Source organism: Leptodactylus fuscus, chromosome 8 (assembly GCF_031893055.1).
Source record: "Leptodactylus fuscus isolate aLepFus1 chromosome 8, aLepFus1.hap2, whole genome shotgun sequence".
Lineage (NCBI taxonomy): Eukaryota > Metazoa > Chordata > Amphibia > Anura > Leptodactylidae > Leptodactylus > Leptodactylus fuscus.
Window position 1 is genome coordinate 14,774,001 of NC_134272.1, and position 15,260 is coordinate 14,789,260.

The 15,260-nt window shown below is 42.9% G+C and overlaps 2 protein-coding genes across 6 annotated transcripts in view; both read right to left on the reverse strand.

Moving 5' to 3' along the window:
• LLGL1 (LLGL scribble cell polarity complex component 1) overlaps positions 1-15,260 on the reverse strand; it is a 409,866-nt gene that overhangs the window by 129,472 nt on the left and 265,134 nt on the right. The window lies entirely within an intron of this gene.
• EPN2 (epsin 2) overlaps positions 1-15,260 on the reverse strand; it is a 40,896-nt gene that overhangs the window by 4,020 nt on the left and 21,616 nt on the right. For 4 of the 5 annotated variants that reach the window (XM_075285198.1, XM_075285195.1, XM_075285194.1 and 1 more), the window contains exons 2-7: positions 12,720-13,530; positions 6,440-6,552; positions 5,646-5,738; positions 5,132-5,303; positions 1,527-1,691; positions 1,320-1,415 (exon numbers count right to left, since the gene is read on the reverse strand). In XM_075285198.1, coding sequence (XP_075141299.1) covers positions 1,320-1,415; positions 1,527-1,691; positions 5,132-5,303; positions 5,646-5,738; positions 6,440-6,552; positions 12,720-13,317 — 1,237 coding nt within the window. In that variant the 5' untranslated portion in view covers positions 13,318-13,530. The remainder of the gene's footprint in view (positions 1-1,319; positions 1,416-1,526; positions 1,692-5,131; positions 5,304-5,645; positions 5,739-6,439; positions 6,553-12,719; positions 13,531-15,260) is intronic. The other variant, XM_075285197.1, reaches the window with a different exon arrangement.

Sequence of the window (15,260 nt, forward strand, 5' to 3'; positions counted from 1 at the left end):
GAACTAGCTGTATGTAATTTAAGGTAAAGTCCCATCTGCGTTACATTACATAACAAGCCTTCTGTCTTCAGATAAGCGGCCTCTTCCTTTCCTTTCTGCATGTCCCAAAACTACAGAGCACATGTGTGACCCCTGACCCCGCACTCCATGCAGAGCTGCCGTACATCTAACGCCAGCCATTCTACCAGATGTTCGGCTCTCCCGCCACCTGGGATGCATCACATTTCACCAGGCACTTTCCAGGAAGAGAATTCTTGCACGGTCTCGGCCGCCAGAGGAATGTTCTGGATGTAGAACAAGTTGTGTTTCAGTCAGTAAGAAGGGCGCACGTACCCGATGAATCCGCAGCTACTGACTGATGGCACCAGAGCATGATGGGAGAGTGAGGTGTGGGAGATGGCCGCCTACAGGGCAACATGGGAAGGACTGGCCGTATTCATGGAATAGAAGCAATGGGGCTGTAGGACTAACCATGAAAGTACTGACTGTAGGGCTGTGTACAGGGGACTGTTGTCACAAGAGCTGAGAAAGCGATATACACAGGGGACCGACAAAGCACTAGTCACCGGACTGGCCAAAGGGCTTTCAACAGGTGAAATAACAATGGACTATTCACAGGACTGACTACATTGCTCCACACAAAAGAAGTGACTAGTGGACTAAGCACAGAACGACTGACACTGCCATGCACATGGGGACGGACTGTAGGAAAATACAGAGGAATACGGACAAAGGACAGGACTGATTGTAGGACTAGGCGACCAACAAAAGACTGTTCACAGGATGGACTGGGCACTGGACAACTGACAGGACTTCACAAATCTGCCAGTAGGACTATGCAATGGATGACAAGGGACTGTTCACAGTACAGACTGTAAGACCAGACACTGGACGACAGCTAAAGGACTGTTCCCAGGACTGACTCTAGGAGCTCTGACCACATTGCTATGCACCATAATAATAAGGACTGGCGAAGGACCAGCACCTGTCAGGACAATCCCCGCGCGATCGTGACCCCTCACAAGTGACATTAGATATACCGTACACCAGTGTCGTCCTTTATAGGTCACCAATACAATAGTGATCACATACAGAGTCCGACACACCCCATTATCTATGAAGGGGTCCTTCGGGTGTCCGTTCTTTAACACTTGATGAACAATTCTGACTTGCAGGACTTTTTAGTGCAGTGATTTTGGACGCACACTGCAACGGAGACTGTAACACAGATGTGAACACAGCCTTATGAAGATTCTTTATCAAACTTCAAAAACTTCAACTTTATTTATTCTTAGGCCTCTGAATTGTGCGCGGCCTACCTGATACTTTGGAGGAGGTTCGCAGGCTGTCGAAATCAGAGAAATCATCTTTTGCCGTCCCGTTTAAATTGTTGAAGGGGTCGAAAGAGGAGCCTCCTGTTGGGAGAAACCAAAGTGATATAAAGGGGTCCGCAAGAGCTTTGGGCAATACTTTTACAACGTTTCTCTATGTAGGGTTCCTCTTCTCTATGCTCATCGCCTTCCTACCTGTGCTTGTACTTGTTTTAACCGCTGGAGCAGGAGCCCAAGGGTCCGCTGTGGAATTAGCCGCCTGTGCAGGGGCCCAAGGATCCGTTTTTTTTGGAAGTGACTGCGTTGTAGAAGCCGAACTTGATCCCCAGGGGTCACTATTGGCGGTGGGTTTTGTTCCTGCTACATAAATAAGTATGTCACACAAGGTTGGGCTACAAAGAGTCAATCATTACATATATAGAGACGTCGTCACAGCCCTTCCCCCTCAAAAAATTCCAAAAACATAGCTCCACCCGGCCCTGCATCGAGGATGTATGTGGTAGTATTTTTTGGGTGGAGTTCTTGTTATAAGGTGGGTCACCATACAATGTGGGTCTGTCAGGTAGCTGTGAGTCAGACGTATGTTCAGACACTGCTGTGTACGTCCTGGAAGCCCCCCCACCCCCACCTCCCGAAATTCCCAAGAGATATCTCTCTTCTACAACACTGTGACCTTACATGGAGGAATGCGTCAGAATCGCCAAGAAACTTTCCAAATGAATGATGTCATGTCAGCCGCCTCCAACACTAAGCTCCTGTGTATCTGCCGAGTAACCCGAGGGGCAGGTGGACAAATAGCTAACCACAGAACAATAAGCAAATGATCCCGATACACTGTAACGCCTCTGCTCCAGAGACAGCAGGAAATATACTGTAGTACTACAGCAACCACTAGAGAGCGCTGCTCTTATGCATCTTCCCTATGTAAACCACAGGCCTTCTAAATGCTGATGTGGATTCTTCCCATGTACTGTGATGACAGATCAGGAAACGGAATATTTCAGTCTCATCTGACAACTACAGATCTGCTACTATTGACAGTGGTAACCGCACCGGACGCCCTTCCCCTGTAATAAAGGCTTTTACAGGGGTTCAAAGAGTATGAAGAATTCTGGGGACTAGGGAGTCCCAATATTCAGTCTATTCTGTCCTAGAATTGCCCCATTCTATCACAATGCAGGTTGTCTAATAGCAAAATAGTAATAAACTGATACAGTGTGCGGAATATCCGACTCTGATGGTGGTCGTCACTAGTGTGCAATATATTGTCCGGCTCTGATGGTTATACATAGGAGCAGTATTATAGTAGTTATATTCTTGTACATAGGAGTAGTATTATAGTAGTTATATTCTTGTACATAGGAGCAGTATTATAGTAGTTATATTCCTGTACATAGGAGCAGTATTATAGTAGTTATATTCTTGTACATAGGAGCAGTATTATAGTAGTTATATTCTTGTACATAGGGGCAGTATTATAGTAGTTATATTCTTGTACATAGGAGGTAGTATTATAGTAGTTATATTCTTGTATATAGGAGTAGTATTATAGTAGTTATATTCTTGTATATAGGAGTAGTATTATAGTAGTTATATTGTATATAGGAGGTAGTATTATAGTAGTTATATTCTTGTACATAGGGGTAGTATTATAGTAGTTATATTCTTGTACATAGGAGCAGTATTATAGTAGTTATATTCTTGTACATAGGGGGCAGTATTATAGTAGTTATATTCTTGTACACAGGGGGCAGTATTATAGTAGTTATATTCTTGTACATAGGAGCAGTATTATAGTAGTTATATTCTTGTACATAGGAGCAGTATTATAGTAGTTATATTCTTGTACATAGGAGTAGTATTATAGTAGTTATATTCTTGTACATAGGGGCAGTATTATAGTAGTTATATTCTTGTACATAGGAGGTAGTATTATAGTAGTTATATTCTTGTACATAGGAGTAGTATTATAGTAGTTATATTCTTGTACATAGGAGCAGTATTATAGTAGTTATATTCCTGTACATAGGAGCAGTATTATAGTAGCTATATTCTTGTACATAGGAGCAGTATTATAGTAGTTATATTCTTGTACATAGGAGCAGTATTATAGTAGTTATATTCCTGTACATAGGAGCAGTATTATAGTAGTTATATTCCTGTACATAGGAGCAGTATTATAGTAGTTATATTCCTGTACATAGGAGCAGTATTATAGTAGTTATATTCCTGTACATAGGAGCAGTATTATAGTAGTTATATTCTTGTACATAGGAGCAGTATTATAGTAGTTATATTCTTGTACATAGGAGCAGTATTATAGTAGTTATATTCTTGTACATAGGAGCAGTATTATAGTAGTTATATTCTTGTACATAGGAGTAGTATTATAGTAGTTATATTCTTGTACATAGGGGCAGTATTATAGTAGTTATATTCTTGTATATAGGAGTAGTATTATAGTAGTTATATTCTTGTATATAGGAGTAGTATTATAGTAGTTATATTGTATATAGGAGGTAGTATTATAGTAGTTATATTCTTGTACATAGGGGTAGTATTATAGTAGTTATATTCTTGTACATAGGAGTAGTATTATAGTAGTTATATTCTTGTACATAGGGGGCAGTATTATAGTAGTTATATTCTTGTACATAGGAGTAGTATTATAGTAGTTATATTCTTGTATATAGGAGTTGTATTATAGTAGTTATATTCTTGTATATAGGAGTAGTATTATAGTAGTTATATTGTATATAGGAGGTAGTATTATAGTAGTTATATTCTTGTACATAAGAGCAGTATTATAGTAGTTATATTCTTGTACATAGGGGCAGTATTATAGTAGTTATATTCTTGTACATAGGAGGTAGTATTATAGTAGTTATATTCTTGTACATAGGAGCAGTATTATAGTAGTTATATTCTTGTACATAGGGGTCAGTATTATAGTAGTTATATTCTTGTACATAGGGGTCAGTATTATAGTAGTTATATTCTTGTACATAGGAGCAGTATTATAGTAGTTATATTCTTGTACATAGGGGTCAGTATTATAGTAGTTATATTCTTGTACATAGGAGCAGTATTATAGTAGTTATATTCTTGTACATAGGGGGCAGTGTTATATATAGGAGGCAGTATTGTAGTCACAGGTCCTAGCTTTCACAAGCAGCAGACAGGTCCACAATGAAAACCAGGTAAAACAGCTTAGGGTGCGTTCACACGATGTAACGTTGAGCGTGATCTGGCATGTATACGGCGTGTCAGAGTTTGAGCGCTCAAAAAGATCCCATTGATTTCAATGGGAGTTACGAGCGTATACGCCACGTTATTTTGCGTCCGTAAAATTACGGGCGTAAAATAACGCAGCGTATACGCTCGTAACTTCCATTGAAATCATTGGGATCTTTTTGAGCGCTCAAACTCTGACACGCCGTATACATGCCAGATCACGCTCAATGTTACATCGTGTGAACGCACCCTAAGGGTGCATTCACACTACGGAATGCCAGCGTGTATCACAGCCGTACACTGCGGCGTTACAGCAGGGCTGCCGGACACTTCCCATTCATTTCTATGGGAGCCGGCATGCGAGCGCTCCCCATAGAAATGAATGGACTGCTTTTTTCCATTCATTTCTATGGGGAGCGCTCGCATGCCTGCTCCCATAGAAATGAATGGGAAGTGTCCGGCAGCCCTGCTGTAACGCCGGCGTGTACGGCTCTGATACACGCTGGCGTTCCGTAGTGTGAATGCACCCTAACAACAAAAAGACACACAAACATTTAAGGACATACCAAATGACTGCCAGGGGTCTATGGCAGTGGAGGAGGCAGCTGATTTTCCCCAGGGGTCTTGCTGGTTACTTGATGCTGTTGCTGATACTGCTGCCCAGGGTTCTGTCTTCTGAGGGGCCTGGGCTCCTGAAGGTAATGCATCCATGAGGTCCAACAATGACGTCTGTGGTTGCTGTCAATAGGAAATAAATGATGGGTTAAAACAATAGTGACATTTTTTTCTGTTCATTGTGATCTTTTTCAACAAAGTCGCTCACAGTGTGGGGGAAGGGTAATGACAACCACTCTCAGCTGTAATGTCTAACCACCCGAAGGACAGGTTTGTGTTTTATGGGGTTTTTTTTTTGGTTTTTTTTTAAAATGAAAGCTAAATAATACCTTAATGTAGATGATAGAAGGCTGATATATATATACATATAGATTATAGAAGGAACAGGCCTGAGGCCCAACTGCCCAAATCCAGAGAGACCCTAATATAAGACGTGGCCAGTGATGATCCTGTTATTGATCTTACCGATTTCTTTTTTGGGGCTTTGATAGTGTCCTTTCTGCTTTCCTCTAACGCCATCTGAAGTCGTAAGTCATCTCCTCGCCGGATACGCTCCTCCTGTGTACACAGACAATACAGTGTGAACTGAGGCAAATGACGGGAGAATCTGCCCCTATGGGGCCAGTGGGGACACCTCATACTTAGGGGTTTATTGGAGGCCAGTAGAGAGGACGGCCCTGCATAGGTACACACCATCCATAAGAGGGGGCTTCAGCAAATGTGTGGGGGGCCTAGGAGCTGACTCTCATGCCTAAAAAGTTTCAGGTGCTGAGCAACGCCGGGCATGCCGAGACGTAGTACAACTACATACATGACAAGAGTCTAGATTCGCTTGGACATTCTTGGGAACCAGACCACAAAATGTATGGGGGTTGTATATAAACCCGTCTATGAACAGGTTGGCGCTCCTGTAGCAGCAGTCATGTAATGATAGCTCAGTGGTGTTATCTATAGAGGTGTTACCTTATATTGTAATCTTGTCTGTTATGAGAGTGAAGTAATTGCTGCAAAGAAAACCCCTACAGAACTGGCGCGTATCAGTCTATTATTAGGCTTAATGGTCAGAGTGGAAATTACAGGATATTGTACCATTTATTTAAACTATAAATAGCGATATAAAAATTCTTTATAATTTTATCAAATAGACCTTAAAGACGTAAGATAAGAAAAATAAAAATTCTGATGCCACTTTCCCTTTAAATGCCCTGATTTTGCCCATACACACATTGGCACTGGTGTAATGCTATACCCATGCTCACCTGTTCGGCCACCTCTCTGCTCATGGCCAGCGCCAGCTGTAGCTGTAGCTCCTCCTCTCCACTCGTCTGGGGTCGAGCCTGTTCTAGCTCCGAAGACACTCGGGGGGAGGTAGCTGAGGACCAAAAAAAAATCACAATAAGACCAAATCACTTGTGTGTATGACAACACACTGACTGCAAGGACAACATGAGGGAGAGCAGTGCATTGTGGGAGCTCAGCTAGAGGTCACATGTCTGACACAGGGGTGGAGCTAAAACTGTTGTCTGTTTCCAAGGGAAACCAGCAGAGGATTGAAAGCCGCTCAGAGTAGGAATTGTGAAAATCGCATAAAAACTTAAAATTGACACAAAATCAAAATTTTTTGCAGATTTAGGATTTTTATATTTCAGTATTTTCAAAAGCCGAAAAGTTGCACAAAATGATAATAGACAGGAGGCCGATACATAATCCCTAAAAACTACAAGTTGTGGGTCCCATTTTTGTCAGCGCTCTCTGTATTACCCAATGTCGCCATGATAAGACTGAACCACAATGGAAGGCTCCTCCTACTGCGGACATGTTGTTACTAAGGGTCCTGAAGTTATCGGGACACTCCCTACGTTTCAGGAACAGTCCTTGTCAGAAAATGGGTGGTTCCTGTCAATTTTGGGGTGTGATCTGATGGTCAGGGATGATTAGGGGAGGAGCCAAACTCTCGTACATGTCCCCAGTTTGTTTGTTTTTTATAATTTCTGAGAGCGCCCACATCCCCATAGAAGTCAATGGAGTGCCGGTCACAATAGCGCACTGGAGCCTTTCAGGCCCCGTCCTCTGATACCTGTGGATAGGGGAGAAGTGTCCCTAACCGGACAACCACTCTAAGGCCAGGGTCACACAATACAATTCTCAAACACAAAACGTCCAATTCATTTCAATCGAAGGTAAAAGCTTAAAAAATAAGCGTCCGGGTTTTCCGTGAAAGGTCCGGTGTGAACCTAGACTTTGGTTGGTAGATACGGGTACGTACAAGTCCACATCTCACGTTGGTATATATGTTATGTTACATAGGTGGATTTTCCAGTCAGGAATCTGGGAAAGCTGGGTGATCCTCTCTTTGGGAGTTGTAATAGAAACCATATTGGTTTTTACCCAGCTTTCCCAGAAACCGATATCACAAAGAAACAAAAGAACACGGCTTACGTATAATATAAGAATAACACAAACATTCTAGAGGAGAATGTATTAGAGTTCGGTATAGCCCAACCCCCACCCCCTCCTCCCGCTGCCCCTTCCTTGTGCTTATGTTATCCTGAACATCTAGTCCCAAAACCGTGGGAAACTGAGCTGTGATGGATGGACAGGCGGTACAGACCGGGCAGCCGCGGGCGCACACAGCCGGATGCCTGGCATTATCACTGGGATGGAATTACCCAAAATATACCCCCACATGGTACTTTTTTGCCTCCTCAAAATACAGTAAAGCCCCATAGACAGGAAGCGAGGGCAGGGTTCTGGCATGTGCCAGGTCACAAGGCCTCATTCCCGGAATTCCTGTGACAAGGACATAGCGCTGGGACTGTGAGCGGACGGGCGGTGCGGCCCATGGGTGTCATACCAATCACAATACCATGATATCTGGGGGTACAGGCGGTGACGAAATGGCGGCCACCTCTACCACCTGGGCATCTCCGGACACTTGCCCACCAGGCCGGCCCCAGTGACCTTATTACGGCCGCCTCTCCCTTCTTCCACTGCACAAGTTCCAATGACTCCTATGACTATGGGAAAATGTATCACCCAGAATTGAAGAAAAGCAGAGTAGCCGCCCCCCGGGGAAGCTATAACGGCACCCAGCTTTGCCAAAAACACAGAACACCCAGAAAAATAGCTTTTTGGTTTCAGGCTGCGATCCAGTCTGCACCACATATTGGGGGTCTGCTATGCAATGAGTAGGTCTGCAGGCCGCTGACAGGTGTGGGCGACATCCGATCATTGGATCATACACCTGTTACCAGCCGCTATCTGCCCACTCCCGTTTCTGGGATTCCCCCGCCCCCACAGGCCGGTTTTTCCCGCTCGTCTCCAGCACATGAGAAATGTCTTCCAGATTCTGCTAATAACTAAAGCAGGATTCCCAACACGCCATCTGCTTATTCCATGTGCCAGGCCCGCCGCCACCGGGCCAGCAGGGAGATGGCATATGTGGGCACCTGTCAGACAGTCAGGCCTACTCAAATCCTCCGAGGTCAGGGCTGTATTTAGGATTACTGCACAGATTCCCCTGCCGTATGTGCAGATGTATGGATTAGCATACAATATAGCATATAATCCATAATCTGGTGATAAATAATACGGTATTCTATATATTAGTATAATCTGGTGTAATTCAGCACTGTATCATTTACCAACATATTACATTTATAAAATATAATGTGGTGAAATAATTTGGTGATATATAATCTGACAATATATAACCTGGAAATATATAATCTAGTAATATATAATCTGGCAATATATAATAATATATAATCTAGTAATATATAATATAATAATATATAATCTAGTCTAGTAATATATAATCTGGCAATATATAATATAATAATAAATATATAATCTGATAATATTTAATCCAATAACATACAATTGGTTGATAAATATTTAATCATTTTATTTAGAAGTCTTTTTTTTCCGACTCCACAGCCCTACATATATCAATCCTAAATCTGGTAATAAATAATCAGATTATGTAAAACATATAAAGAATATGGTGAAAATAATCCAGTAAAATATAATATGGTGATTAAAAAAAATAATAAAAAATAATCTGGTGAATAAAAGAAAACAAAAAATCAGTAAAACATATAATCTGGTAATACATAATACGAGGATAGATTATATCCAGTCAGACACCTCCTAGGGTAAGGAATAATACCGCACATATAATATGGTGATAAATAATCTGGAATTTGTAGACATGAGGATGTAAACAAACCATTGTGCCCGAATGACGGGTCTACCTGGTGGGATCTAATGGCCCTTGGTATCAGAGCGGCTCCTCACTGGTGGACTATTCCCCTCTGCATCTGGCTACGACTACGACACAGTAAGATGGTATAGTCCTTGGAACAACCTCCTCCTGTGCCCCCTACTGGCAGGAAAGCACAACACCCCTCGCTTTACGTTATCTCCCTAACCTCAGTTCTTCCATAGGAGGGCGGTGGACCCGCTTCTAACCCTCTACATCGGATATAGATATATAGGAAACAGTCAGCTACTCCGGAGGTGTCCTGACCGTCCTCTTCTCCACCGTCCCCGAGAGGGGCAGTAATAATGTGCTGGCCCTTTAAGAACAGATTACATAGACTATCCCCATGACCAAATGGTCTGCTCCTCTATGGACGACATCCAGTCTCCTGACTCTGTGTCATACCATTCAGGAGGTCATGGGTTAATATGTGGGAGACTTACGGTACAGTATGGGGGAGGGCGGTGATACCAGACCTGCCCTGGTGTCCTCGGTTGGGTTTCATTTGACTCATTTATATATATATATCATCCCTTGTGAGCATTTACGTGTTTTCCAGGATTATGATATCGATGACTGATCCCATTAGCCCACCACCAGGCGCCCCCACTGATCAGCTGTTTGAAAAGGCTGCAGAGTTCAGTAGAGTGCTGCAAACCCTTCACTGCTTACCAAGCACGGCGCCTCACATTGTATAGTGGCTACACTTGGTATTGCTACTCAGCCCATCTGAGTAGTAATACTCAGTATAATCTCAGTATAATGCGCTCACAGGGCACTGCCAGTCCATGCCATGCAAAGCTCTAGGTTTCCCGTCTTTTCCCCCGCCATATAGTTTGCACATCCTACACCACAGCCCATCACTTAGCAGGATTCCCAGATTAAAGGGATTTTACATTCAGCGCAGTTTTTGGTTTCTCCTGCTGCGGTGTCGTACACGGGGAGGTCACGTGGCGGCACAATAGGAGCCAGTCTGGGGAGAGCGGGTACAATCAGCTGCTTATGTGAGCTGGCATCAGCAGGCTACTCATGAAGAGTGGGTCTGTGTATTGAGGGAGCGGTGGGTGGTGGGGGGAGGGGAGGTACCATGCAGCTCTCCCGCAGTGGCCTTACACAAGCAAGCATGCAGCGGAGGCCTGTAGGGCGACACACTCACCTGATAGGACGTCACACATGACTGGAGGGTGCGGTGAGATAACAGAAAGACAATGGATGAAGGGAGGACACAAACATCATGTGATTAGAGAAGGGAAGCAGTGATGTCATCAGATCCTCATGTGATGTCATCACTGCAGCCACTATATTATCTTATGTTATCAGTGGTTATATATGACCTCAGACTCCTAAATATTTGTCTGTGCATCCCCACAGTTACCCGTCATTGCAACCTGTCACCTTGAATTCATCCCCTGCAGTGTGACTAGGCAAATGTGCCTTTCAGGACTATAGGAAAGCTGGTTGAAACATTTACTGGCGACCCCTTGCCTTTATAATACAAAAGTGAGTGTGAAATTCTCCATCTTCCGGATGGGCAGCGCTGGTAGTGGCGACTTCTTTGAGAGATACTTAATCCGGTCTCGGCGAGTCGCTGCACAATGTGTCAAAAGACCTGTAAATTGGATTATCTGGGGGTAATAATGGCGGAGGAGGGTGGAGCGCGGGATTGGTGAATTCTGACACCATATGTATAATAATGTCGCATTACACATACAAAAGTGATTGTACATTCACCACTGTATCCACATGACATGTTCTTCTCTGTTCACCTCTAAAGCTGCATTTAATATTCTGCCACCTGGAGAGGAGTGTATTATGGGAAATCAGCTGACAGCGGCACAGTCGGGGTTAAGAGCTCAGGTCACATGACTGATCATGGGGTAGGGCTGCTATCTAGGGTAACTAGGAGAATCTCCAAAGCAGCTTTGGGTGTGAATGAAGAGTATAAGATAACATACAAAGCCCGGAGACCACCCTGACTGGGCAAAGGGATCTCCGGGGCATGTGAGCACCGCCACAGCCTGTACAGTCACGTCATACAAGTATAAAACATGGCTACTAATCTCCTCCGATCCTGACAGAGCAGGAGAATGGGAAGTAAAATACATCACTGCACCTCCACACAACCCCCCACCCCTCACTGCCCCCCATTGTCCTCTGTCTCCCACATCTATCAAAGCAAAAGTAAAAAGGAGCAAAAATTGTGGGTTTATTGCTTTAAAAAAGGCTCAAGTGTCTTCAGATGAAATAATACATTTCTGTATGAGGCAATAAATCCTAAATGTGTACTATCTACGGAGTGCCGCCTGGTCCTGCACATTGAGGCTGGCAACCTGCTCTTACTAGTGATGTCCTTGTTTGGATGTCTATCTATCTATCTATCTATCTATCTATCTATCTATCTATTTATCTATCTATCTCCTATCTATCTATCTATCTATCTATCTATCATCTATCTATCTATCTATCTATCTCCTATCTATCTATCTATCTATCTATCTCCTATCTATCTATCTATCTATCTATCTCCTATCTATCTATCTATCTATCTATCTATCTATCTATCTATCTCCTATCTATCTATCTATCTATCTATCTATCTATCTATCTATCTCCTATCTATCTATCTATCTATTTATCTATCTATCTATCTATCTATCTATCACCTATCTATCTATCTATCTATCTATCTCCTATCTATCTATCTATCTATCTATCTATCTATCTATCTATCTATCTATCTATCTATCTCCTATCTCCTATCTATCTATCTATCTATCTATCTATCTATCTATCTCCTATCTATCTCCTATCTATCTATCTATCTATCTATCTATCTATCTATCTATCTGTCTATCTCCTATCTATCTATCTATCTATCTATCTATCTATCTATCTATCTATCATCTATCTATCTCCTATCTATCTATCTTCTATCTATCTATCTATCTATCTATCTATCTATCTATCTATCTATCTCCTATCTATCTATCTATCTATCTATCTATCTATCTCCTATCTATCTATCTATCTATCTATCTATCTATCTATCTATCTATCTATCTATCTATCTCCTATCTATCTATCTCCTATCTATCTATCCATCTTCTATCTTTCTACATTCATTCATATTTTGTGTGACCCATAAATAAAGATTATTGTTCCCATATTAGGATTCAGCCACGCAGCGGTTCTGATGGCGCACAATGTATTACCTACATATAAAGTCAGATATTCTTGTGCTATATACATACATGAGGCGCGGCTCTAATACTCACATCCATGGTAAGATGCCGGAGAGCCACCAGATTTCCCGTAGTCTTGTTCGGAGTAGCTGGTGGACAGGTTGGGCTGGCTAGAACCACGTCCAAAACTGATCTGGTTGTTGCTCCCGACGCCTGTGGCCACCTGAGCCATTCGCTCTTTGGTCTTCAGTGCCTGGGCCCTCTCGCCCTTCAACCTCTCGTCGTCTTTCAAGAGGCTCACCAATTGCTTTGACTTTTCCCTTACGTTAATCCCTTGGTCTTTGCCGTCCCGGTCGATGTACTGGAAGTCTTTGAGCGTCTGTATGGCAAATATGTTTTCTTTGCACTGGTGGGAAACTCTCTCCGATCCGGTCTTGATGAGATAGTCCAGCAGGGTCAAGGCTTTGTAAACGTGTCTCCAGTTCTTCCCGTGGTCATTGAGCCTCTTCCAGATCATGCTCATAATTTCCGAAAAAGCCACCACGTTATAGGTCAAATCGGCAATCTCCGTCATGAGGGAGCTGGAAGGACCCCATGGATCGTTGGAGGTGGCTTCTCTAACTTTAATCTCCGCCTCCGAATAATTATTTACAATGTTCTTCATCTGTCTCCGTATGGACGAGGTCGTCATTTTTGTAACTGCTTAAAAATGTTAAAAAAAACTTAAATTTTTAAGTTAAAAAAAAAAATAAAAAAAAATCACAAAAAGTCTGCGATCCCCCGGGTCCTGACGTCAAAACCCAAGTAAGGAAACCCTCTGAAGGAGAAGTCACTGAGTGTTTCCGCGCATGACGAGAAATCTGGTCCGACTTTGGTTAAAAGCATCTCCTCATCATCCCAGAACCTAAAAGGGAACAGAAAAGAAATATCAGGGGTGTAAAGATCACTAAGAATATAATAGAGAAAAATTCTAAACAATTTTTAAAGGGGAGGTCTGGCCTTGAAGATCTATTTGGAAACTGTTGGGGGTTAATAGAGAATGGGAACTGCTATCGAAATTTAGTAACCATAGTGTAGAACTCCATAAAGCTAGATCGGTGAAGTTTGTGGTCCACTTTACGACTTGTGCGTACGCACACTTTGAGATTCACAGTATTGTAAGCGGCCATTTTCTCGTGGCCTGTGGGCATGTGCAGTCTGCTCTGCCCGAGGCCTAGAAGTCAGAAACCTGAGCCGGAAGAAGAGGATGAAGGAGACACTGCTGACAAAGATGGAGGCGGCGCTGGAGAGAGTTCTCTGGCAGCATTGGGGACGCCTCCGGTGCTGTTTGAGCACTGGGGACCACCCCCAGTGCTGCAAGAGAACTAATTTGCATACCAACAAGAACTGGGATTCCTACGGAACGTCGGCATGGAGAAGACAACAAAAGGTAGGAGAAGAATAGCCTTTCTTAATGCTATTCCGACATGTTATTCATAAAAAAAGGGTTTCTATGATAGGATCCCTTTAAGGTTAAATTGCCGTGTTGGCACCTTGTGATAAATTAGTGGGTTTTGGGCTGCAGTTTTGGTCTGTAGAAGGCTGGCCATCACTGGCCGAGGAGATAGTATGGGGTGTGACATTCACACATACTATTAATGGAGAAGTATGCCTAACAACGGCGACGCCTGCGCAGATGTGAAGCTAACCTAAATGTGTTGGATACAGTATTACGCTATGCACTGTCTGGTGCCTTTCTTTTCTTTTATTTAGGTTCCCTGTGTGAAGGGTTTTGTCTCCTTTTATATGTAAGACACCAGACAATGGCTTACATAACAATTACCCTATCACATATACACAATACAGTGAATACAATGGCTCCCCCTAGCTGCAGGAGTCATCCTATTCAAATGCCCTGGTATCTGTCCTGACATCCCACTATTGTCCTGCCCCAGGTCAGAGGCAATGGGTCAGTGCCCACGCGTTTAGCATATCAAAGGCCAGTCCTGATGGAGGGCGGTCAGTAAATACTCCGCATTGTGTTTTCTGTGAGGAGCTACTGTGGTGCTAATAATATGTACCCTGCATGCCTGACCGGCCCCAGCATTGGACATGTCTGATCCTTTCATTCCCTGGAGATAAGCGGTGCCATGGATGGCGGCCCCTTATCTCCAGCCATAGGAATAATATCTTGTTTAAAGGAAATACGTCACTAGAGAAATGTATTTTATAAACTAAGTTTTTATGTTTTTTACACAATTTTCCATGTCACGATCAATATTTAAAAAAAAATATCTCTGGCCACTAAGCCTAATAATAGACACTTCCCAATTCTGTAGAGTTGACCCTTGCAGAAGTCTCCTCATTTACACCACAGATGATATTACAATAGAAGATAACACCTCTATAGATAACTCCACTGAGCTCCAATGAGTCTGCTCTGAGTCTATTGCTGCCTATAGCCATGACTGTGCTGTAAAGCTGTGAACAGAGCAGAGGACGAGGTCAGGCAAGATGGCCGCCCCATGATCATGGACGGAAAATAGAATTTAAAAAGAGAAAATAAAAACAGGTTAGAAAATGGTGATAGATTAAAGGGTTTGTCCAGAAACAGCACCACACCTGACTACAGGTTGTCTCTGGTATTACAGAACA